General features: G+C 44.4%; 1 protein-coding gene and 1 long non-coding RNA gene across 2 annotated transcripts in view; one reads left to right on the top strand and one right to left on the bottom strand.

The window, feature by feature from the left end:
- The window catches only part of LOC149441254 (uncharacterized), a 33,596-nt gene extending 21,429 nt beyond the window's left edge, over nucleotides 1-12,167 (top strand). Inside the window, exon 3 of the long non-coding RNA XR_016307404.1 lies at nucleotides 11,789-12,167. This is a non-coding gene — a long non-coding RNA (uncharacterized LOC149441254). The remainder of the gene's footprint in view (nucleotides 1-11,788) is intronic.
- ALYREF (Aly/REF export factor) lies at nucleotides 7,019-21,083 on the bottom strand. Its single transcript, XM_089657506.1, has 6 exons — nucleotides 20,738-21,083; nucleotides 12,448-12,579; nucleotides 10,406-10,553; nucleotides 10,247-10,310; nucleotides 9,947-10,127; nucleotides 7,019-7,454 (listed from the first exon to the last, which is right to left on the bottom strand). Exons 1-6 carry the CDS (start codon nucleotides 20,960-20,962, stop codon nucleotides 7,440-7,442), a joined length of 765 nt encoding a protein of 254 aa, XP_089513632.1. The 5' UTR covers nucleotides 20,963-21,083; the 3' UTR covers nucleotides 7,019-7,439.
- Between the last annotated feature and the right edge of the window lie 5,103 nt (nucleotides 21,084-26,186).

The raw sequence follows: 26,186 nt of genomic DNA, 5'->3' as shown, positions 1-26,186 counted from the left end.
GGTCCGGGGAGAGCAGATATAGTGAATGCAGGGTCCAGGGAGACCAGATATAGTGAATGCAGGGTCCGGCGAGAGCGGATATAGTGAATGCAGGGTCTGGCGAGAGCGGATATACTGAATGCAGGGTACTGGGAGACCAGATATAGTGAATGCGGGGTCCGGGGAGACCGGATATAGTGAATGCAGGGTCCGGGGAGACCGGATATAGTGAATGCAGGGTCCGGGGAGACCGGATATAGTGAATGCAGGGCCCGGGGAGACCGGATATAGTGAATGCAGGGTCCGGGGAGACCGGATACAGTGAATGCAGGGTCCGGGGAGACCAGATATAGTGAATGCAGGGTCCTGGGAGAGCGGATATAGTGAATGCAGGGTCCTGGGAGACCAGATATAGTGAATTCAAGGTCCGGGAGACCAGATATATTGAATGCAGGGTCCGGGGAGACCAGATATAGTGAATGCAGGGTCCGGGGAGATCAGATATAGTGAATGCAGGGTCCGGCGAGACCGGATATAGTGAATGCAGGGTCCTGGGAGACCAGATATAGTGAATGCAGGGTCCGAGGAGACCAGATATATTAAATGCAGGGTCTGGGGAGACCAGATATAGTGAATGCAGGGTTCCGGGAGACCAGACATAGTGAATGCAGGGTCCTGGGAGACCAGATATAGTGAATGCAGGGTCCGGGGAGAGGAGATATAGTGAATGCAGGGTCCGGGAGACCAGATATAGTGAATGCAGGGTCCGGCGAGAGCGGATATAGTGAATGCAGGGTCCGGGGAGAGCGGATATAGTGAATGCAGGGTCCGGGGAGACCGGATATAGTGAATGCAGGGTCCGGGGAGATCAGATATAGTGAATGCAGGGTCCGGGGAGACCAGATATAGTGAATGCAGGGTCCTGGGAGACCGGATATATTGAATGCAGGGTCCGGGGAGACCAGATACAGTGAATGCAGGGTCCTGATTTACATACGGAAGTCCTTGATTGTGCTCCGCATCAACAACCTTTAAGGGAGACGGTCACGATTGGGCTTATGTGTTTGTTGAAATCCTCAGTTAGTGTTACTAAACACACAACAGTAAAATCGGTCTGTATATGCAGCAAAGCATGCTTGTTATTGTCACTGTGGAACCTCAGGGGTCAATCCTCTGCATTGTGTAAAATGGCTGTTTGATCCTGTTCTCTCTGATCCTCCCCTTCTTCTAGTGCCCCTCTCTTATCTCCTGATAAGACATATCATGTGGAGACACTCTGCACATGCTCAGTGTGGTGTGTATTGCTAGAAAGGTTTTTATTTTTCTTGAGGGAGTGCTTGTGATCAGCACAGGGCCAATCAATCATTTACAGAGCTCTGTAAATAAAGAGACTACAAGTACCAACACTCTTTGCAGCTGATGACTTTGTAGTTCTCAATGAACCACCGGGGCGCTGGACTGAAGTAAGTATGTTGTGAGTGCAATGCTTTACAGGTGCCTAAGGAAAAAAAAAGCAAATACACTTTAGTCGTCATACACACGGGATGTTTTAATAACGCTGGTAACATTAGCTGGGTAAAGTCCCCTTAAAAACGTGAGTTTTTTTAGCGTTTTTGCATTAGCATTCTTTTCCAGCGTTTTTCTGTGTTTGCGTTTTTTTACATGCAAAGCAAGATAGTTCAAGCCGTGATTTGTCATCATTGTGATGATTATGGCTTACAGCTCATGAAAACCCCAAATCCACAATCTCAGAAAATGAGAATATTCCATGCAATCAATAAAACAAGGATTGTACATAGAACAATATCGGACCTCTGAAAAGTAGAAGCATGCATATGTACTCAGTACTTGGTTTGGGCCCCTTTTGCAGCAATTACTGCCTCAATGCGGCGTGGCATGGAAGCTATCAGCCTGTGGCACTGCTGAGGTGTTATGGAAGACCAGGATGCTTCAATAGCGGCCTTCAGCTCTTCTGCATTGTTCAGTCTCATGTCTCTCATCTTTCTCTTGGCAATGCCCCATAGATTCTCTATGGGGTTCAGGTCAGGCAAGTTTGCTGACCAATCAAGCACAGTAATCCCACGGTCATTGAACCAGGTTTTGGTGCTTTTGGCAGTGTGGGCAGGTGCCACGTCCTGCTGGAAAATGAAGTCAGCGTCCCCATAAAGCTCGTCTGCGGAAGGAAGCATGAAGTGCTCCAAAATCTCCTGGTAGACGGCTGCGTTGACCCTGGACTTAATTAAGCACAGTGGACCAACACCAGCAGATGACATGGCTCCCCAAATCAACAGACTGTGGAAACTTCACACTGGACTTCAAGCATCGTGGTGTGTGCCTCTCCATTCTTCCTCCATACTCGGGGTCCTTGGTTTCCAAATGAGATGCAAAAGTTGCTCTCATCAGAAAAGAGGACTTTGGACCACTGAGCAACAGACCAGGTCTGTTTTTCTTTAGCCCAGGTAAGACGCTTCTGACGTTGTTTGTTGTTCAGGAGCGGCTTGACAAGAGAAATACGACATTTGAAGCCCATGTCCAGGATCCATCTGTGTGTGGTGGCTCTTGATGCACTGACTCCAGCCTCAGTCCACTCCTTGTGAAAGTCCCCAACACTTTTGAATGGCCTTTTCCTGACAATCCTCTCCTGGCTGCAGTCATCCCTGCTGCTTGTGCACCTTTTTCTTCCACACTTTTCCCTTCCACATAACTTTCTATCAATGTGCTTTGATACAGCACTTTGGGAACATCCACTTTTTTTGCAATTCCCTTTTGAGGCTTTCCCTCCTTATGGAGGGTGTCAATGGTTTTCTGCACAACTGTCAGGTCAGCAGTCTTTCCCATGATTGTGATTCCTACTGAACCAGACTGAGAGACCATTTAAAGGCTCAGGAACCCTTTGCAGGTGTTATGGCTTAATTAGCTGATTAGAGTGGGACACTTTGAGCCGAGAATATTGCACCTTTTCACAATATTCTCATTTTCTGAGATTGTGGATTTGGGGTTTTCATGAGCTGTAAGCCATAATCATCACAATGATGACAAATCACAGCTGGAACTATCTTGCTTTGCATGTAATGAGTCTCTCATATATTAGTTTCACCTTTTACGTTGCTGCACTGAAATAAATGAACTTTTGCACAATATTCAAATTTTTCGAGTTTCACCTGTGTGTGTATATATATATAAATAGACAATGGAAAGTAGTTCACCATGCTTTTGATGGTATTCTGCTTTTCACATTGTTGTCCAATAAATTCTCTTCAGGATTCTACTCACATTTTTTGGAATTCTCAGCTCCCACTAAAACATACCCACATATTCTCAATCAATAGAGTACATAAACATAGACACCTAAGTATTTACTCTAAAGCAGAACTTGAATTCTCTTTAGAAAGTAACATACATTCCATATTAATAAGTATGCTACGGAGTATGAGACGGACACGATTTCATGCTCGGAGCCAACTCAATATTGAACCCTACGGACTAAGACTGGGATGGCGTTTACCCACTTCGTGTCCATGCCAATGTTTAGGTTTCAGCTCCATTGCTTACATGGAAGGGTGCATGCTTGGAGAATGTCATACAACGCCCTCCCAGAACCGGGTAACCATGCTGTAGCTGTCATTCAGCTATAGTGTAATTAAAATTCATGTGCATGTAAAGGTAGGTGTCTCCATACTTTTGGCAATATGGTGTAGTTATTAATGGTTTACATAGCTATACCCGCAAAAGGGGCCAGCCTGAAGTGATCTAGCAGGACTTAATTTTCCTTTTAGTGCCACTTCAATTTGTATTCCGTTAGTAAATATCAAGTGAATGATGTTTACCCACTTGCACTCTAGAGGATTTACCCCCCCCCCCCCCCCTTCCTGACCAGGCCAATTTTTGCATTACTTTAATAGAAAAATTGTGCAGTCATGCAATGCTGCACCCAAATGAAGTTGGTTTTTTCTCCCACAAATTGAGCTCTCTTTCTGTGGTATTTGATTGCCTGTGTGCTTTTTATTTTTTGCACCAAGAAGAAAAAAAAAAAAAAAAACAATTGGAGGGGGAAAAAAAAAAAAATGTTTTGGACTTTGACTTTTTTACTGGACATGTTTAATTGCAAATTGTATTCTGCACCATGTCTTTGCTAAAAAAAAAAAAATCCCAATACATGTAAATTGGTTTATGTGAAAGTTATAGCATTTACAAATGGCGGTATAGATACTGTGATGCTTTGTTTTTCTACAAGTAATGGCAGCAATCAGTGACTTAGCAGGACTGCGGCAGACAGACAATCTGACACTGGGGGGAACCAACTTTATGTCAATGACACCAATACAGTGATCAGTGCTTAAAAACAGCATTGACACCACTAATGGCATTGGGCAGGAAGGTGTTAATGTTAGGGGTGATCAAAGGGGTAAATATGTGCAGGGTGCGTGCTTCACTGTAAGCACACTGATCAGGATGGCTGTGCACAGCCATCCTGAGCAGTGTGCCCGAGTTGACAGGGAGGAAGACTGTTTGTGAACAAAACTCTTCCTCAGTCAGTAATCTCTGGCTGGGACCCAGTGGGTGACATCCATGACCACGAATGGCAGCACAGGTAGGCCACACATACCCCCTACCTGGAAATGCAGATACATACACGATTTTGCGCACCAGTGCTGCAGTATATCTGCTATACAGCGGTGGGGGAAGTGGTTAATGTATGTACTACTCACATATCACCCTCCTATCCCATTGCACTTAGCGCAAATCAAATCTTAACTTACTTCAGCAAGACCCCTAAAATCTAAATCTTCATACAAAACCAAAGAATCCTTAATTCAGGCTACATTCACACAGCCAAAATAGCAGTGGTGGTTGTAAAAACTGCCTCTACACTGTGTGCAACCAGTAGAAGCTGTGACAGCGGTCAAGATTTGTATAAATCAATGGCCTGTGTCAATGCAGTTCACACGCACCCAAGTATTAGATGTGGCTAGATCCTCCAAACACAGGATGCAGGCAGTGCTCATCCCAGGTCAGAGTTCCTCCAGGATTCTGGCTGCAGCTAAAGAGGCCAGTTTGTATTTGGTTATAGCAGTGTTGTTGCATGCAGAGGTAGCATTTTACAGCCACAAACCATCTGCAGATATGCATGTGTGCAAATGTAGCCCAAATCTCACCAGTCATAGATTGCTTAAATTCTGCATTTCCTAAAAACAATGCAGCTCTGTGAAAATTCCAGTTGTTGGCCGTCCTGCAGACTCGAGGCTTCAGGATGGATTCAGTGATCTAGAATGATTTTAACTGCTGCATATTTGTTGCAAGCAAAGTATTGAAGCCTCACTTTACGTGTTAGACTACATAACAAATAGAACATGTATGTATGTTTTTAAGGCTGCCCTGTTTGCAACACACTGAACAACTGAATGGCAGTTTGGGCCCAGTGATCAGACATGGCCCCCCCCCCCCATATAGTACTCCAAACACACGTGCACAGGCAGGTGGTGCCATGATTGGGATTCGCCCATTTAGCCACCGTGCTGCCCATTTAGCCACCGTGCTGCCCATTTAGCCACCGTGCTGCCCATTTAGCCACCGTGCTGCCCATTTAGCCACCGTGCTGCCCATTTAGCCACCGTGCTGCCCATTTAGCCACCGTGCTGCCCATTTAGCCACCGTGCTGCCCATTTAGCCACCGTGCTGCCCATTTAGCCACCGTGCTGCCCATTTAGCCACCGTGCTGCCCATTTAGCCACCGTGCTGCCCATTTAGCCACCGTGCTGCCCATTTAGCCACCGTGCTGCCCATTTAGCCACCGTGCTGCCCATTTAGCCACCGTGCTGCCCATTTAGCCACCGTGCTGCCCATTTAGCCACCGTGCTGCCCATTTAGCCACCGTGCTGCCCATTTAGCCACCGTGCTGCCCATTTAGCCACCGTGCTGCCCATTTAGCCACCGTGCTGCCCATTTAGCCACCGTGCTGCCCATTTAGCCACCGTGCTGCCCATTTAGCCACCGTGCTGCCCATTTAGCCACCGTGCTGCCCATCATAGCAGAGCAATACAAAGCAATGTGCTGACACAGTAAAACATTAGTTAAACCTTTGATCACCCCAGATGTTAACCCCTTCCTGCCCAGTGTGTGCTTTTCATTAGCACTGATCGCTGTATGTGTCACTGGAGATGTCTGAGTCAGTTCCACTCCAGTGTCAGTAATGGTGGCAATCAGTGACTTATGGCAGGATTGTGGTGGGCATTCTATTAAAAAAATAAAAAAATAATCCAGTATCTACCATTTGTAGCTGCTATGACTTTCTTGTAAGCCAGTTTACATGTGATTTGTTTTTGCAAAAACATGTAGCAGAATACATTTTGGACTAAAATTTAATTTACTGGACATGTTTAATAGCAAAAAGTAAAAAATATTCTCAAAATTGGGCAAATACCAAAAGAAAGCTCTATTTGCGGGAAAAACAAAAAAATCAAATGTAATTTTAATTTGGGTGCAGCATTGCATGACTGAAATTGTCAAAGTAATGCAGCACTGTATTGCAAAAAAAAAAAAATGGCCTGGTCAGGAGGGGGTGTAAATCCTCTTAAGGGCAAGTGGTTAAAAAAAAAAAAAAAAAAAAAGTCCACAGATATGAATCTGTTTACCATAATATTCCCAGCACTTTGCTGCACACACGGAGCCACACTCCTGACACCAATTGCTCCAGTGCTTACCCATGCAGCAGTAAATGTATTGGTAGCCATTCACCTGTATTGGTGGCTGTAAGCAGTACCTTGGGAAAGTGCTGGATTTCTCACTAGAGGGACTTTAATCATCTGGCAACCATCCTGTTGCATGAGGCTTTTCACTTTGTAAACTGGCCATGAACCTTCCTCTTTCAGTGTTTTAGATTAGGTGTTGCCATTGAACCCTATAACGTTCATCTTGAAACTGAAAAGATTCAGTAAGCATGATAGATTTCTATATCCCCTATGAATGTTTGACTTTGTGGCCTCTCCATTCCATCTGCACATTTATAACATCACAATAAATAAGTACAGAGATCAGAATATGCAGACCGAACAGGTTTTAATAGTTACAATACTTGGATGTGCCTGCCTTGTAGCAGGCATAAAGTCATAAAAAGAGCATTTTACATTGGCATAGAGAAAAACCAGGAGAAATCTCCCACCTGTCCAACTGAAAGCACATGGTGTGCAATGTCCAAAGAACAGGAACAAATAACAAACACTTGTATTTTTTTTTTTTTTTTTTTTTAAACTAGGCGCATGTTTTCACTTCACCCATCCCATGACACTCAACCAGTAAAATTTAACCCAGAAAATAACTTCGTACAAAAAATAGGTCTGCGCAATAAAAAAAAAAAAAATATGCAACTTTACATGAGTTTAAAACCTATTAGAAATAAAAGCAAACAATTTGTATAGAAAGGACTTCCGGAGCCGTAACATCACAGGAAAAAAAGGACTGGATTAACTTGTATCCATCTGTAAAGAAAACCAAAATCCACATTAGAGGCAGGAAAAGCTGCAGTCACTTTACACAGCTGTCAAATACGTCACATGCTAGCAGGCAATACAACAGCTGCACAATTGTCAAATTACAGCATGGGGGTTGGGCAGGTTTGCTTAAACCACATGAAGATTGCACTAATGAGTACTGAATAATCACACTGACCCTTTCAATCGATCCAATTTGTCACTAACATACCATAATATTCACGTCAGATTCCACAGGAGAAGGTGGTGGGCACTTTAATCCCTTCACGCTGGCATCTCCCAGCCCTTTCAGGGTTCCAGGAGGCGGGGTGGAGTTTAGGGTCATGTGACAAGCCATCACATGATTGGGAAAGGTCCCGATCGAAAGAGATCAGGACCTTTCCATGAGTACCGGACATGTGCTCTCGGCACATATGTCTTTTAATAGAACGCAAATGTGTGGCTGCTCAGCGTCTAGGCGGGAAGAGGTTAAAGAACAAGTTCCAATTCTAATAAAGTGCACCGTTTTGCCCCATTAAGTCGAGCTCTACAGAAGTCTATAGGGCCTCACGTGTTTCTCCTGGCTGGGTGACAGATACATACCACACAGACATCGGTCACACTGCCATACGACTCACAAGCTGAAGTGTCACTCAAAGCCAGGAGAAACTACAATCTAACCAGCACAGGGTAGATTTACTAAATCCTCTGCATACAATCTGGCACAGCTCCATATAGTAACCAATCAGCTTTTAGATTGAAGATTAATTGAACAAGCTGAAGTTAGGAGCCGATTGGTTACCATGTACATTTGCACCAGTGTCAGCAAGTCTCGCTCGTAATGTCAGTTCAGAACTCAATATTCAGATTTTAGCATTCCAATTGGGACTGAAATGCGGCCAATGTGGTTGTAGAGGCTGAAGGTTTTTACCTTCATGCATGTACAGTTCAGGTCACTATCGCCTGCTGACAGGGACACTTGTTCTACAAACTCAGCCTGCCAGCAAATTTTAAATACCAAAGACTTCACCAACTTTAAAATCTAAGACTTCTGTGAAGTATTGCAAGTTAGTACAGCATGCATAGAATTGTATAACCGCCCCTAAACAAGTCTTCGTATCAGATTTGTCTTTTTAATGAATACCCAATTGCTGAACCCCAGTCTACGTTCTGGTTTTGCTCGTTAAATGCACCACCCAAGTATTTATATTTACAGGGCATTGTAGATTTGTATGTAGTAGAGACATGCAGGCTTCTGAAGCACCAGCACTTTCATCTTGGGAATTGCACTTAATTAAAACACAAAGTAAACACCCCAAGGCACACAGTACTAGGACAAGTCATATCAAACATCAGGTGTCATGTAAAACGCAAGTTACTAAAGAATATACAAACATTTTAGATTGTAAGCTCCCAGGATCAAGACCCTTATAATCCTCTTGTATTGAGCCATCATTGCTGTATGGTCTCCCGTTATATTGTAAAGCGCTGAGCAAACTGTTGGGGCCATATAAATCCTGTAGAACAACTAAAGTGCACTGCTTTACTTGGTGTGCATCAGATACTACTACTTATAATGGGGTATGTGATTTTTATTACATCTGTACTGTTGGGAGATGTAATTTTTCATATGACTGTATCCCTGCTCTTTGTATTGTGATTGCTTGATTGTTGCCATGTATAAGTGATGTGCCTTTTACCCAACAGGGAAGGAAAAAAAGTGCACTACCTTGGAAGCCTATAACACGCTGTGGGGTTTATTCACTAAAGCTGTGGGGTTTAGGTGTCCTTTTATGACAGAATAGCTGCGATTCAGAGGATCACAGCTATTCTCTGGTCATTCACAGTTTATAACACTCAGGAGAACACGTTCAGCCCTTCACTGGAGATCTGTGTTCTCCCTCCAGCCCAGAGCTGGAGAATCGGAGGGACCGCAAACTAAGCAGAGATAATTTACCTCTGCTTAGTAAACTGATTTTACTGTAATCTCACGAGATTATAGTAAAATCAGCCGTTTTTCAGCGTTTGTAGACCGTTCTCCCTTAGTTTGGAGAACTGATCTACATATGCTTCATAAACAGCATTCACAGAACTGTGTTCTCAGAGAATGCCAGAGAACTGAGCAGCGATCTATTACTGCTGGTTCATAAATGGACACCTGATTCACGAAAGCTGGCTAAAGCTTCATTGAACAAGCCGAGGTTCAAAGCCGATTGGCTCCCATGCACAGCTGCACCAGACTGAGTGGACCAGCTTTAGTAAATAAACCCCCATGTGATCTCATGTTTTATTGCACATTGATGGACAGAAGTGTGAATCTGCTACACCACTCATAGCTGCAGTCTTGACTGCATCACCAAAATTATACCAATGTCCAAAATATTCCCCTATGTAGATATCGAAATTTTAGCTAATCAGGATTTAAAGTCTCACTATGGAGGTCAGTTGCATGACAATGAGCACTGCAAGTTCATGGAGATTAATGCATGAGTGGTACTTACTCGAGCATTGTAGGCATCAAGCTGTGCATCCAGCTCCTCTGCCGATAATTGCTGCTTTGTGTTTCTTCCTGCACCCCGTCCACGACCCCGGTTCCCTCCTCTGCCACCTCTCCTGTTGCCGCCACCAGCACCAAAACCAACAGCACCACCTCGTGGCCTCGTCATGCCACCTCTAGCAGATCTGTAAAGATCAATTTGCAGACTGGTGAGTTAATTGCAGTTATGAGTAAGAAGAATTATTATGAACAGATCTTGCAGGATATTTCATATTCAAAGTGTAGCTCACAAGATCCTACTTACGTCTGTATAGGTCTCCTCTGTGATTCTATCTGTGATGTGACCAACTGGATGTTCATGGGGCGACCTAGAGGATAAAAAAAAAAAAAAAAAAAGTTTTACTCTTCGTTCCCAGACAGGACAGACAAGACAGACCAGACAATTCACAGGGTTACAACTCACCGTCAAGTGGCACCCCGTTATACTGCTTCATTGCTTTTAGTGCATCGGCTTTTCTTTCAAAGTGCACATCAGCCGTTCCTAAGCTCCTGCCGGACCTGTCATAGTGTACAGCTGCTTTCTTCAGTGTACCAAATTCTGCAAACAGTTCCTGGAAGACAAGCAATTAGAACACCATTACAATTCATGCAAGAGGAAAGAGGAGACACTGCAACAAAGACCAATGCCATCAGCTGTGCCAACTGCTTAGAGCACGGGTGTCAAACTGGCGGCCCTCCAGCTGTTGCCAAACTACAAGTCCCATGAGGCATTGCAAGATTGACATTTACAAGTATGACTCCCAAAGGTAGAGGCATGATGGGACTTGTAGTTTGGCAACAGCTGGAGGGCTGCCAGTTTGACACCACTGGCCTAGAGCCTACTTAAACCCAGATACTGAAGCAGCTTACCAGTCCTAGACTACATGGTTTATTTTCATGGCAGCCACCTTTAAATTTTCACTTTGTGACCCTGAGAACACTTCCTGCCCCAGGGTGGCTACACTCCCTTAATTGTATCCAAGGAGGGGATGCCATGGAAAGTAAAGCCAGTGACAAGCAGCAAGTCTGTTAGTCTATTACATGGTAGATGGGACTGGTAGTTTAAAGATACACAGGATAATATACAGCATCTCCAGCTCACAAAAAGTGAAGACAATTTTAGCAAGAACAGGTATTTTTGTAATTGCCAAAAAATGTCTGAAAAATATCAAACGCAGCCACCACCTCTAAGGACCACCAAGCCACAATATACATTTCATTTTCTACTGGAGTTTAACCACTTGCCCTCCAGAGGATTTACCCCCCTTCCTCACCAGACAATATTTTGCGATACAGCACTGCGTTACTTTAACTGACAATTGTGCGGTCATGCGATGCTTCACACATTTAATTTGTCCCTATTGTGCTTTACCTCCCATAACAGCACACCTGAAAGGCAGCCTCGCCTCTGGTACATGAACTAGAGATGAATTCATAGCACTCCCTAATAGGAACCCTTATAAACCTCAGGTGTGTACTCATGTTAAGTTGATGTCAATATTCCAAGTACATTCAAGTGCTGCCCTGTTGCTATAAGTTACTGCAACACAGGGTGGATAAAAATCGATTAAAAAAAAAAAAGATTTTTTTATTTAAAATGCTTTGAGGAAAAATATATTACCATCCAAAGGTTATTCCATCATGAAATAAAGATTCCTTTTTTAATTATGTAGAATAAGGCTGTATATGTAAATAAATTCCATGAATCCATTCACAATGTCATGCTCTTCCAGAGGTTTTTGTAAGATTATTGGGCAGTTTCTCTCCCTACAAGATATTATCACAGATGATTGGTTTACTTTTGCAGTTCTCAAAACTGAATTTGACTCAGCGGAGATCACATGCCTCTTCTTCACAGCAAAATGTTATAACATGAACAGAGTTAAGAAAAAGACCTTCATCCTAACTTCTACAAACCTATGAATACAGAATCAACCCCTTCAGTGCTAAGTTTCAAGACGTTCAGTGAATAGAATAGAAACAATATTTTTCTGATTGTTTGGAGTGGAATAGATCTGCACAAGAAGAAAGTGAAACTAAGTGTGAGGGGGAGGGGCTGACAGTCTAAGTTTCTTCAAATATATATATTTTGTTTAGCCAAATTAGTTACCAAACATGGATGTTTAAGCAAATCACATATGCTGGAATGTTATTGTTTCAGATGAATAAATCTATTTAAATTGTTATTATTAAGGTAATGATTATTTTTCTCCTTCCTAAGTACAACAGAAAAGTTGTCCAAATATGAATGATTAACCTATTAAACTGGGGATAAAAAAACTAATATGAAAAGTTGTTGTTCTAAAAATCTTCATCTACTTGCATATTAAAGTTATACCAGCAAGAATTAGTCTTTATGTAGAAAACTAGGATTTACATCAAGCCTCACTGACTAGTGATTTAAATCAATCCACCCTGCTGCAACATCTGCTCGGGTTTGTCACAGTAAACTGCAAGTGTCTTTACCTGGATATCTGCATCTGAAACCCCGAAGTCCAGATTGGACACCAACAGTTTTCCCCCAGTCTCCACTCCAGCGCCACCACCGAATCCGCTGTCAAACAGGTCGTGCTGCCACTTGTCTGGAAGCTGCTTGGGCTGAAAAACAAGAAAGCAATTTGTTCGGATGGATTCTATAAACTGACGACAAAGTACACCTTCCCCTGATGTGTCAACGGTGACCAGCTACTATCATACAAGGACTGATCATACAGGTTTCCACCAATACTTCCACATACAACCCAGGAGAGGGCCAGCTGGTACAACACACCCTTCTGTCACTTCACCCACTATGAATGTGTCAAAGATCTGCTGTACCAAAGAGGAGCCCAACCCTCCCCTACCAGATCAGCACACATTTGGCCCCTACATTTATGAAAACTTTGTGAAAGGGACCCCATGCGTCAGAGCAAAGCTTCTATCAGCATTCTGCACATGGTTAACAACTCCTCTCCCCCGATGCCGACTTGTTGCTATAGAAATAGGAGGAGCTGTTTATAAAGAGCCAAAAGTCTATGGAGGATTCCTTTGCAAAAAAAGATCCATATGCCAACTTTTCTCCTGTGATTCTATTAGAAAGTCTGACATGCACAGCAAGGCCAGCCTTGTACTGCAGAACCTCATGGGATGGAATTCTACCTAAACTGCCTGCAACTATGAACAAGGTACCTGGCATAGGAGTGCAACCCCTCCCCCATACGTCACCCATTATTCACCACCAGGACAAAAACCCAAGGTTGAGCCTTGGTGAGAACAGGCCAGATGTTTGATCTCATAGAACCGGCTGAAGAACTGAAGCCTGGAGCAGTATATTGCCTTCTCACACCAACGCCTCATTTCACTGAAGAGTCAATATCTGGTCATAGCTGTGGATACATACACTATGCCCAACTTCAACCAACCCCAACCCTGGGCCACATGCCTACACAGGTCATCTGCAGACCATGGCACCGAAGGTATTCCATCTATGAAGACATTCTTGGCGATGGGGCATCTGTGGGTCACTACACAACCACAAGCTCCAGAAAGTCCTCATTTTACCAAATCTATGCTGAATTACCCACAATGCAACTTGAACAGGAGCCCAGGGCCTGGTGATGCTCAGAGTGGCCAGCAGCCACCTTCATGGTCCTGCAGTAAACGGTACAACTAGTAAAAGCACCTCACAAGGGAGAACAGACCTTAAGGCTGGCCATAGACAAGCAGTTTTATCAGCCGAATTGTTGGACGATAAACGAAAAATCGGTTGTTGCCGATGCTGCCACCATTGTCTACGAAAAACATCCGTTTGTGGATTTTCCAGCATGACCGATAAAAAGAAACGAGAAGATCCACGAAAAACAGCCGACGGCATTGCCCCACTAATGGCGTGAATATCGGCAGATTTCGTGTGGATGAAAATTCAGCCGATAAACGACCAGTCTATGGCAGATTGGGTCTAATGGGGCAACTCCAGTACACACTGCAATAAGTACAGAAGTTCTCATTTGCAACCAGGATCATGTCCATAAAATGATGGGACAAAAGCTGCTGCTATCCAACCTGGTCTCCATATTTCCCCTTTAACCAGTTGTGGGCATTGGACATTCTACATAAAGTGCGCAAGGCATGTGTACTAGAATTGGTCTGTGGATTGCATTAAGCCTCGGTTCACAACGGTGCAACTTGTCATGTGACTCAACAGATCAAAGTCACATGACAAGTCGCTCCCTACTGCCAGCTATGGAACCGTTTAAATTGGTGCAACTCTGATTTGCATCAACTTTCAAAAAGATTCCTGCGCCTTTTTTTCCCCAATTTCATGTGCAATTTTCCTCGATATCTGTGCATGAAGTCGCACAGATGTCAGCAGTTCAGTGCTTTTGTATTAGCGTTTAGCTTCGTTTTTTTTTACCAAAACAATTTAGTCAAAAGTCCAAAAACGTGGTTTGCTAGATTTACCACGTTTTTACAGCTAGAAAAAAACTCTTCTAGAAACCCACTATTCCTGCGGGTTTTTTTTTCAGCCAAACACATTGATTACAGTCTGTACATGAACACGCAGGATAACACGCCGGGGATGGACACGCAGGATAACACGCCGGGGATGGACACGCAGGATAACACGCCGGGGATGGACACGCAGGATAACACGCCGGGGATGGACACGCAGGATAACACGCCGGGGATGGACACGCAGGATAACACGCCGGGGATGGACACGCAGGATAACACGCCGGGGATGGACACGCAGGATAACACGCCGGGGATGGACACGCAGGATAACACGCCGGGGATGGACACGCAGGATAACACGCCGGGGATGGACACGCAGGATAACACGCCGGGGATGGACACGCAGGATAACACGCCGGGGATGGACACGCAGGATAACACGCCGGGGGGTTTACTAGCTGTAGAAAAACGGCAAAAGCCACAAACAGCCGCTGTAAAAAATGTCCCGTGTGCAGGAGGACACAGAATGAGAACAGGATTACGTCAATGAATCTCTATCCAAATGCAGCTGAGGAGCTCCCGATACAAACATTGTATCCAACTACAACAGGTACATGTCCAAGATTTAGCTTCTACAAAGGTTTTCATGTGAAGGGTGAAAAATTCTTCCCATTCTGTCCACCTCAATGGAGAAGTGATTTTACAGCAGGTGAACAGTCAGACATCTATTATAACAGACAGGAGATCAGCCTTTCCACCTGCAGAAAGCAGTCATGAGGGAAACGCAGATATCTGGTGAATGGCACAACTACTGAAACATGTTGGTGGTGGGCGGCATCCATCTGGTCAGCTGTTATTGTAGTAAAAGCCATTGAAGAGGGCTCCAGTTGGTGTGTGCAATGGCTACATTCTAGCACCACCATACCAACAGACCACCTGCCTACCCCCTCACTGGTCAACACGATACGGACCCCTCTCCTCCACTTACATGTGTCACCTGTCAAGTTCCGTGAACCTCAGCCTGCTAATAAACCAACTCTACCAATGGAAGCCAAAGCCTAGAAGGACCCACGGGCAGGTATTACAACTCTACCAATGGAAGCCGAAGCCTAGAAGGACCCACGGGCAGGTATTACAACTACCAATGGAAGGCGAAGCCTAGAAGGGCCCACAGGCAGGTATTACATCCACATTTGAGCCCTAAGATAGCGATGGATCACCTTTAACAACTTCCTGTCCTCCACAGCCCTTTAACCAGGTCCAAGTTGGTGGGCTTGGAAAGGACTCCCTGATCACACAATTGGCAGTTATTGGTTGCATGATCATGAGCTCCTCATCAGAAGATTAGGATCTGTCAATGACAGCTCAGTCACTGTACTGTGAGCATACACCACACAGAAAACTCATCTGCTACGGACACACGTCTAGCCCATGGGTGTTCAGGCCTTGCTCCCATATGTGTTACATGGCCAGCAACAGGTTTGGGTTCCAACATGTCCCTGAGTATCACCAACAGAGCATGCTCTGTACATCTCATCACCAACAGTCACAATGACAGAACAGTGACCCCTCTATGCTGCCTGGTGACCTTTAATCAAAAGAGAAAATGACAAGAAAACCAACACTTTACAGCTGTCACAAAACACAACTTAAGAATCCAATGGGGACTTCTGCTCCAGCAACAGCTTCCTGCTGAGACAAATGAGAAAATCTCAAGTTTAACTCTTCATACTACATCTGTTTAAGTATTAATTCACCTTTCAACAAAAAAAAAAAAAAAGTGAACTATACACCTTTCCCACCCTCAGCTGTACTTGCCTCTGGGTGTTGAGCGGAGTCCAGCCAGTCCAGCTAATAATGCTGTCTGCAGCACTTCCAGGATGGATCAGAATGATGCTCTGATGGAGCAGACCAATCAGAATCACTCTGACCATTCCTGGGAGCACTGCACAGAGAAGAGGGGGGATTTCAGCTTTCTGAGCTGCTCCACTGGCTGGGTGGGCAATGACACCTCACCCATTGAGGCAGGTACAGTGAAGAAAGGGGGGTGCAGTGTCCATTCACCTTTAAATTTTCCTTTTACAGGAAAAAAAGGAAAATTAGAAGGAAACGCTAAACTATAGAGCATCCTAGGATGAATGTGCATGACGGGGAAGGACATTCAACATGCAAGGTAAATTCCCCAACAGTTGTGTATGGTCATGTGAGAAAACAATTGACTCATATGGGGTGATCAAGGCTACAATGGCACGGCCAATCGATGAATGACTGGGGAAGGGGGGAGTTGTCGCTGATGGTATGGGATTGATGACTGTGTGCCCTTATGAACCATTCTGATCAATCCTGTACGATCAATTCCTTCTCAACCGCAACAAATGATTTGGGTTGATCAAAATTGGCGCTGTTGCCCAACCATGTCCTAGTCTCACTCCATGGATGCCCAATTCCATCGTTGTATGGGCCAGTCTTAGTGCACGGCCACCATAAGGCCTCATGCACACTGGACATAATTAGGGCAGCAGCATTAGCCGAGAATGATGCATTAACTGGAGTTTTATCGCTTTTTTTGGATTAGCGTTTAGTATTTTTCAGCGGTTGCATTTCTAGCAAAACTATATTCCCACAAAAGCTTGAGGCTCAAAAACGGTCAACCACCACCAGATAGCTGCAGTTTGCAAACACTTCAAGTGTAGTAGTTCTGGGGCTTTTCCCAGCCTGAAAACTCCCACTCCAAAACACTGATAAAAGCCATTGTGTGCATGATCACAAAGGATAACATGCTGGGGAATTTAGAGGCTGTAGGAAAACACAAAAAAAAAAAAAACCACACAAAACATGTCTGACACCTAAAACAGCAGCTGTAAAAACACCCAGTGTGAACAAGGCCTTAGCTGAATGTACAACCAACTTTAGTTTTACCAGACCCCCTATATTACAAGGACCTACCTGAACCATCAGGCTCCATGCACACTAGTGTTTTTACAGCTTCTATAAGTGGTTAGCATTTTTTCTGCTCCTAGAAACATACTAGTGTTGTCCTATGTGTCCATGCACACTAATTTAGGCTGGTAGTGTGTGAGCTTCAGCTCCTAGTAGCAAACAAATTCTGTAGTTTTTTTTGGGTGTTTTGCTGGTAAAACGCTGAACATCCGAAAACCAACAGCATTTTTTTTCCCTACATGTACTGTAAAAACTCCAAGTTGGCAAAAAAAAAAAAAAAAAAAAAAAAAACACAACTAGGCTCCATGCACTCCAATAGCCGCTGCAAAAACACTGAATAAAAAGATTTTCTGTCGGCTTGTAGTAGCGTTTGAGTGTTTTACAGTACATGATGAAAAAAAGCGCTGTCAGCAGCATTATAGCAGCAGTGTTTTCTGTTGTAAAAAAACAAAAAACTAAACTTTTCTGCTCCTAGATGTCAATGCTCAAAAAACAAAAACTAACGCTACTAGCATACAGTAGTGTGCACGGACACATAGGATAACACCATTTAGATTCTAGGAGCAGAAAAATGCTCATAACAGCTTCTAAAAGCTTTAGGCCTCATGCACACTGGATGTTTTTACAGTGGCTGTTTTTCTCTACAGCCAGTAAACTCCCCAGCATGTTATCCTATGTGTCCATGCACATAGGCTTTAATCAACGTCTTTTTTGTCAGGAGCTTTTCAGGTTGGGAGAAAAAAAAAAACCCAGAACTAGTGTTTTTTTCTAGAGTTTAGCTGTAAAAACTGTCCAACGCTGGTAAGTTAGGTAAAATGTGGCAACGTGTTTTTTTTTCAGCTTGAGACAAGATTTAAAAAAAAACAAAACACCACTCAAAAACAAAAAAAAAAACAAAAAAAAAAACAAAAAAAAAAAAAAAACTAATGCAAACAAAAAACCTCCCACAAAACACTCCCAAAAAAAAAAAAAAAAAACCCACGCAACACATGCATTAGACCCTTGGCTAAGAAAAAAAAAAAAAAAAAAAAAAATCACAGCTTCTACAGTTGTGGACGGACCTATAGGATAACTGAGCTGCTTCTATAGGTAAAAAACACATTTGGACTATTAGAAGCAGGAAGAACACTTCGTCTGATTGGAGCTTTCTGCCAGAACTAGGAGGGTATATATAAAAAAAAAAAAAAAAAAAAACAAAAAAAAAAAACAAAAACATGCTACTTCTACAACAGGTGTTTTACGCATTTTTCTCCTCGGCCTGTAGAAGCAGCTCTATGCTAGTCTATGTCCATGCATATTAGGTAGTTTACAGGAAAATTTTGAAAGGAGGCTTTGGGGGGAGGGGAACCCCACACAATTGTGTTTTAGAACTTTTGGGCAGAAAAATTCTTGACACTCATAAATGTAACTTTTAGGAACTTTCTGCATTTTTCAAGCCAACACAGAAAACATGAGCAAAGGGGGATGCTTATAAAAAATTCCTATACCCTCATGCAATACAAGCCACTATGAGCATTTAAAGCCACTTTTTATCTGCCCCCAATGTGCATGGACCCCTAAACTGTGCAAAAACCGCTTTACATCTTTTCTGCCAAGAGAACTGGATTTTTCTTCAATTTAATCTCAGGGTGAATGGAGCCACAGACCTCTCACTACAGCTTGAAAAAGCTCAGTACAGCACTTTTTTTCCTGGGAGGTAAAAATGTAGCCCATTATGTACAATGCGCCTGTTCAAACAGTCATGTAAACAAGTGCCGCATATTAAGAAAAAAGGAAAAAAAAAAAAAAAAATCTGCACTTTTGGTCAGCCATTTACGCCACATGCGTGCAAGAACATTAATGACTTGTCAACCAAGAAACTACTGTGTGCCTAAAACAAAATGCCTGAAATTACCCCCCCCCCCCAAAAAAAAGCAGATGGGCAGCACAGTGGCTGAATGGTTAGCACTTCCGCCTGGCAGTACTAGGGTCGTCTGTTCGAATCCCAGCCACGGCACCACCTGCCTGGAGTTTGCATGTTCTCCCTGTGCCTGCGTGGGTTTCCTCCTGAACTCCAAAGACAAGCTGGTGGGTGAATCGGATCCTGTCTAAGTTGTCCCTAGTATGTGTATGTATGAATGTGAGTTAGGGACCTTAGATTGTACACCCCTTGAGGGTTAGGGACTGAGGTGAATGTACAATATATATGTAAAGTGCTGTGTACATTGATGGCGCTATATAAGTACCTGAAATAAATAATAGATGCCCAAACATCAGTAGCGCATACAAGAAGCCTTCTCAGTGTTTCTCAGGCAGCATATTTCTATCAGTTTTCCAGCTTACAAACCACTTTAGTGTGAATGGAGCCTCAAGGTGCACCCGGTCAGACAGGTCTGTGTACTAGAGGTATGTAGTAGTTGGTGGATCCAAATGATTGTCCAATCACAGCAATGTGAGCGAGGATCCGAGCTCCTCCTACACACTGGCACGCTGCCATTTATAAACAAACTCTGGGAAGTTACAACAACCTCCATGCTTCCGGATCATTTCCCAGCATTCTATTCCCTCCGCTCACAGCTGAGCAGAATCCCTGGAAGTGCCACACATCCAGTACATGGATGGAGGAAGACGGCACTTCTCTGATCGTAGAAGCATTGCTGTCTATGGACACCCCCCCCCCCCCCCCCCACATGGCAATGTAGAGATACGCACTTAGTATGGTGGCGTACAATAAAAAAGTGTGATGTCATAGCTGCAGTCATTTACACGCATGTGGATGAAATATACACGTATACACGCATTTATGGGCAGTCTGTAAGAGAACATTCCACTGCAGATCTTTCCGCCAACAATCAGGAATATACACCTCAGTAAACTAACAGAAATCCAAACACAGCAGGGAGAATGAGGCCCAACACAACCACCTCTGATTGGAGGAGAACTTTCATCTCCCAACAATCTGGACCCAGAGCCGGCCAAGAGTCCCTCCCCTGACCGTCTGGCCCCACTACAGACACCGGGCCACATATGGCACGTACCCACCGGCGGTCCCAGCCACAGCTCACTGTAGATCCCAATTGGCTGGCCATGTAGCACCATGGATAACAGGCACCATAGGCTGGTAACAGCAGTGGGAGCTTTGGATGTTGCCATTGGTTCTACACAGATAGCTCCAGGCTGGGGCCCCTATTAGAGGTAATGGGGGCCCCCGATCCGGATCCCAGGTACCCCATAGACATCAGATACAATAAAATGAAGATCCAATCCTTCCCACCTCCCTCCCGCAATCAGGGGCTGATCGCCCACATTCAACCAATCACAGCCCGCTACACCACGTGACCAGCTGTTGTCCATGGTAACCCCATGAAGGCCTCACGCGGCCCTCTCCTCCTCCCAGCCTTACCCGGATGTATGGGGCCGGCCGGTTCCTCCCGCCTCGGTTCAGCATGGGCCTCGTTCTGACCGGGCCTCCGCCGCCACCTCCTCCTCCTCCCCGGCCTCCGCCGACCACGCGGCCTCCTCCGACTCCCCCGCGGGCCCCTCGTCCTCCCCGACCCCGGCTCGCCGGCCTCTGGCTGCGGTTCATCTTGATGATATCGTCCAGGGACATATCCATCTTGTCCCCCATGACGGCAGCGGGTGTCCGTGAATCACGTGTCCGGGTGCGGCTTCCGCTCTAACAATACAACGGCCGGACAGAGCCGCGCTTATATATAGCTCCGCCCGTAGAACAAGCCGCGGGCCGCCGTCACTTCCGGCGCGTGACGTCAGGGAGGAAAGAAAGGCATGCGTTCCACGTCTCGCCGAAGCCCGGGAATTGGCTGTCTGGCTCGATCGCCACCTGCTGGAGAGGATATTAAGCAGCAGGATGTAAGTGTCCACAGCGCCACCTGCTGGAAACAAGTAGTAACCATCACTGGGGACATCACCAACCATCAGCTGTGCTATTAAAGTGGTATAAACCCCAGAAGCCAACACTTGTTACATCGCACCCAGGGGCGGACTGACAACTCATGGGGCCCCCGGGCAATAGGGGATCATGGGGCCCCTGTGTCCTTGCCCAAACTCAAAAAAGCCTATGAAAAAGGTACCAGGTGCATCTCATGGGGCCCCCTACTGACCCCGGGCCCTCGGGCAGTTTCCAAATGGTCAGTCCGCCCCTGCATGGGGATGATACACTGGATGCACTGGATTATTACTCAGTTCTCTGGGTTGGAGCCCACAAGGGACAGCCTCAGCATCACACCTTTACTGCAGTATAGGGATTGTCAAGCAAGTTTTTCTGCTCTGATCTGGTTCATTCCGGGGAACACGCTTCACTAATAAAAGCTCGTTTGACTATTAAGCCATACAAGTCCATCATATCTAGTGAATGTGGATTGTACCGGAAGGTGATCACAGACGGTGTGGGGATATCGTGTAAGGAACACATTTGGGTTTTTGGCACTGTTTTTTTAATTGGAACACTTTATCACCGTTTATTTGGGACATTGGACTTTTTTTAATATATTTTTATTATTTTATTTATCTCATCACTGTTGATATCATTACTATTATTTGTTTAATTTTTGCGCTGTTATTACTTTTATGTTTGGTGGTTTTTTACCTTATGAACAGCAGCATTAATTATTTGGATTATACAGTATAGTAATTAAACCATATGCATAGCTTATATATTGCAAGCAGTAAAATAGCTTGAAAACAAGCCATCCCTGACCTCTCTAGCAGTTTGTAATGTAAAGGAATTCATTGTCAAAGGTTCTTATACATCACAATAGTAGCCTGGTGTCAGTTGGCTTCTAACAGCTCAGGAACAGGGGCTGTGTGTTTACATTAGAGGGCTGGCAGGCTGCAAAGTTTCTGCTCTCTATAGACAATAGCTGACATTTCTGTGCCACTGTTGTGAACGAAAATAGTTCTAAATACTACAATTTTTGTACATGAATGCAATATATTCATCCAGAGGGATATTCCTCAACACATCGTTTACTGCATATACTACTTGGCAGCACCACTAAATCCTTTACTTCCCCTAGAATGACATGATAGTTGCCTCTTAACTTCCCTTGGAATGACAAGTTGGGGTCTCCCTACCTCCCCTTGAAATGATGAGATGGGGTCCCTTTACCTCCTCAAGATGGGGATTCCGTACCATCCCTTGATGTGGCAAGATGGGGGTTCCCTTACTTTCCCTTGAAATGGCAAGATGGGGGTCCCCATACCTCCATTTGAAATGACATAATAGAGTCCTCTTACCTCCCCTTGGAATGGAAAAATTGGTCCCCTAACCTCCACCTGGATTGGCAAGATAAGCTTCCCTAACCTCTGCTTGAAATGATAAGATGTGGGGGTTCCTTCACTTTTCCTTAAAATGACAAGATGAGGTCCCCTTACCTTTTCTCAAAATGACTAGATAGGGGTTCCTATACCTTGTCTTAGAATGACAAAATGGGGTCCCCTTACTTTCTCTAAGAATGACTAGATAGGGGTTCCTATACCTTGCCTTGGAATGAGAAAATAGGGTCCCCTTTCTCTATGAATGACTAGATAGGGGTTACTATATGTTGCCTTGGAATGACAAAATAGGGTCCCCTTTCTCTTAGAATGACTAGATAGGGGTTCCTATATCTTGCCTTGGAATTACAAAATGGTAGTCCTCTTACCCCCCCCCCCCCCAGCCCCCCTGGGGATAACAAGACAAAAAGTTGGGTCACAGCCCTTGTACATAAATCAGTACAATACAGTTGTAAAATATTCCTGGAGGCAGATAAGCTCTGGAGGGTTCGGGCGGACACAGAAAGCCCAGATGTATTGTGTACAGTTGTATTGTTCTCTCTAGAGGACTAAAGAGATGGAAATGATCTCCCCACCCAGACACATCTTACAGGAATAAAAAATGTAGAAATAACAACACCATACAGCCAGAGCCATTGTCTGTCACTTTATTGTGTAAAGGAGATTTCACTGTAGTGTTTACAGAGTGTGAGTCCACCCAAAACTTGTATTGAAGGAATTATGGGGGCTGGTGACCTCACCTGCTGAAAATGCTATCTATGGACCTGCAATACTTTGGGAATTAGCGACCTAGGAAATTTCTGTAGACCAGGGGTTCTGAGCAGGAATGGGAAATAGATCATATTAACTTTCTTGAAAATTCTGCAAATATCAGATATAGGTAAAATGTCGCCATTTTGATGAAATGCAGGACGTGACCTCCTCCATGTAACAGCATGGGTGCTTGGTGATTGGTCAGTACTGTTACAGGGGGGTGGAAAGAATCCTTAGGGCATGTAAGCTCCGACTAAAGCGACCCAGAGCTTTCCCCCTTCACTCTCAGCTGGATGAATGGAGCAGCAGGGGAAAGTAAAAGTATATCCTGCCCAAGAGATTTCAAAGAATATGTTGTATTTCCCTACATGTCCTAAACATAGGTTCACTTTAAGCCTGTCAGCAGGGCTGAAAGAGTACCTTGAACCAACTGAGCTCTCAGTGAAGCAATCACATTGAGGTGTTCCACCAATAATACCAGCCTGAAGCATCTAGCAGACACTGAAACAGAAATATCAGTTCTTATCAAGCTTATCTCAAAAGATGGGGGTCCCGATACCTCCTCTTAGATTGACAAGATGGGGTCAGCATACCTCCCATTGGAATGACAAGATGGGGGTCCCTATATCACCCCTTGGAATGACAAAATAGGGTTTCCTTACCTTACCTTGAAATTACAAGATGGGGGTAGCCTTACTTTCCATTGGATTGAAAAGATGGGGTCCTCATATCTACCCTTGAAATGACAAGATGGTGGTCTTTATTCCTCCCCTTTAAATGACAAGTTGGGAGTGCCCTTACCTTCCTTCTGAATGACAAGATGGGGGTCCCTATACCTCCCTTTGAAATGACATAATACAGTCCCCTTACCTCCCCTTGGAATGGAAAAATTGGGTCCCCTAACCTCCACATGTAATGACAAGATGGGGGTCCCCATACCTCCCGTTGCAATAAAATAAAAGGTCCTCTTATCTCCCCTTGAAATGACAAGTTGGGGCTCCCCTTACCTGCCATTCTAATGACAAGATGGTGGTCTTTATACTTTCCCTTTAAATGACAAGTTGGGAGTGCCCTTACCTCCCCTCGGAATGACAAGATGGGGGTCCCTATACCTCCATTTGAAATGACAAGATGAGGTCCCCTTACCTTCTCTCAAAATGACTAGATAGGGGTTCCTATACCTTGCCTTGAAATGACAAAATGGGGTCCCCTTACTTTCTCTAAGAATGACTCGATAGGGGTTCACAAAATGGGGTCCCCTTACTTTCTCTAAAAATGACTAGATAGGGGTTCCTATACCTTGCCTTGGAATGAGAAAATAGGGTCCCCTTTCTCTATGAATGACTAGATAGGGGTTCCTATATCTTGCCTTGGAATGAGAAAATAGGGTCCCCTTTCTCTATGAATGACTAGATAGGGGTTCCTATACCTTGCCTTGGAATGAGAAAATAGGGTCCCCTTTCTCTATGAATGACTAGATAGGGGTTCCTATATCTTGCCTAGGAATGACAAAATGGTAGTCCTCTTACCCCCCCCCCCCCTTGGAATAACAAGACAAAAACTTGGGTCACAGCCCTTGTGCATAAATCAGTACAATACAGTTGTAAAATATTCCTGGAGGCAGATAAGCTCTGGAGGGTTCGGGCGGACACAGAAAGCCCAGATGTATTGTGTACAGTTGTATTGTTCTCTCTAGAGGACTAAAGAGATGGAAATGATCTCCCCACCCAGACACATCTTACAGGAATAAAAAATGTAGAAATAACAACACCATACAGCCAGAGCCATTGTCTGTCACTTTATTGTGTAAAGGAGATTTCAATGTCCTGTTTACAGAGTGTGAGTCCACCCAAAACTTGTATTGAAGGATTATGGGGGCTGGTGACCTCACCTGCTGAAAATGCTACCTATGGACCTGCAATACTTTTGGAATTAGCGACCTAGGAGATTTCTGTAGACCAGGGGTTCTGAGCAGGAATGGGAAATAGATCATATTAACTTTCTTGAAAACTCTGCAAATATCAGATATAGGTAAAATGTCACCATTTTGATGAAATGCAGGACGTGACCTCCTCCATGTAACAGCATGGGTGCTTGGTGATTGGTCAGTACTGTTACAGGGGGGTGGAAAGAATCCTTAGGGCATGTAAGCTCCGACTAAAGCGACCCAGAGCTTTCCCCCTTCACTCTCAGCTGGATGAATGGAGCAGCAGGGGAAAGTAAAAGTATATCCTGCCCAAGAGATTTCAAAGAACATGTTGTATTTCCCTACATGTCCAAAACAAAGGTTCGCTTTAAGCCTGTCAGCAGGGCTGAAAGAGTACCTTGAACCAACTGAGCTCTCAGTGAAGCAATCACATTGAGGTGTTCCACCAATAATACCAGCCTGAAGCATCTAGCAGACACTGAAACAGAAATATCAGTTCTTATCAAGCTTATCTCAAAAGATGGGGGTCCCGATACCTCCTCTTAGATTGACAAGATGGGGTCAGCATACCTCCCATTGGAATGACAAGATGGGGGGTCCCTATATCACCCCTTGGAATGACAAAATGGGGTTTCCTTACCTTCCCTTGAAATTACAAGATGGGGGTAGCCTTACTTCCCATTGGATTGAAAAGATGGGGTCCTCATATCTACCCTTGAAATGACAAGATGGGGGTCCCCATAACTCACCTTGGAATGACAAGATGGGGGTCTGTTTTCCTCTCCTTGAAATGACAAAATGGGGCTCACCTTACCTCCCCTTGAAATGACTTGATGGGGTCCCATTTGCCTCCCACTGTAATAACAAGATGGGGGAT

Source organism: Staurois parvus, unplaced genomic scaffold (assembly GCF_062004578.1).
Source record: "Staurois parvus isolate SC_StPar_1 unplaced genomic scaffold, SC_StPar_1.0 ptg001008l, whole genome shotgun sequence".
NCBI lineage: Eukaryota > Metazoa > Chordata > Amphibia > Anura > Ranidae > Staurois > Staurois parvus.
Note: the sequence above shows the minus strand (reverse complement) of the source record. Positions and strands in the feature narration are given on the sequence as shown.

What these genes read in the sequence shown, in the direction of transcription:
- ALYREF (XM_089657506.1), bottom strand. Translation starts at nt 20,962, where the DNA reads ATGGGGGACAAGATGGATATGTCCCTGGACGATATCATCAAGATGAAC. An exon ending in TAACGGGGTGCCACTTGACG is followed by an intron (nt 10,311 to 10,405) that starts GTGAGTTGTAAC and finishes TTTATCCTCTAG; the next exon opens with GTCGCCCCATGAACATCCAG. An exon ending in CAGAGGAGACCTATACAGAC is followed by an intron (nt 10,128 to 10,246) that starts GTAAGTAGGATC and finishes TGATCTTTACAG; the next exon opens with ATCTGCTAGAGGTGGCATGA.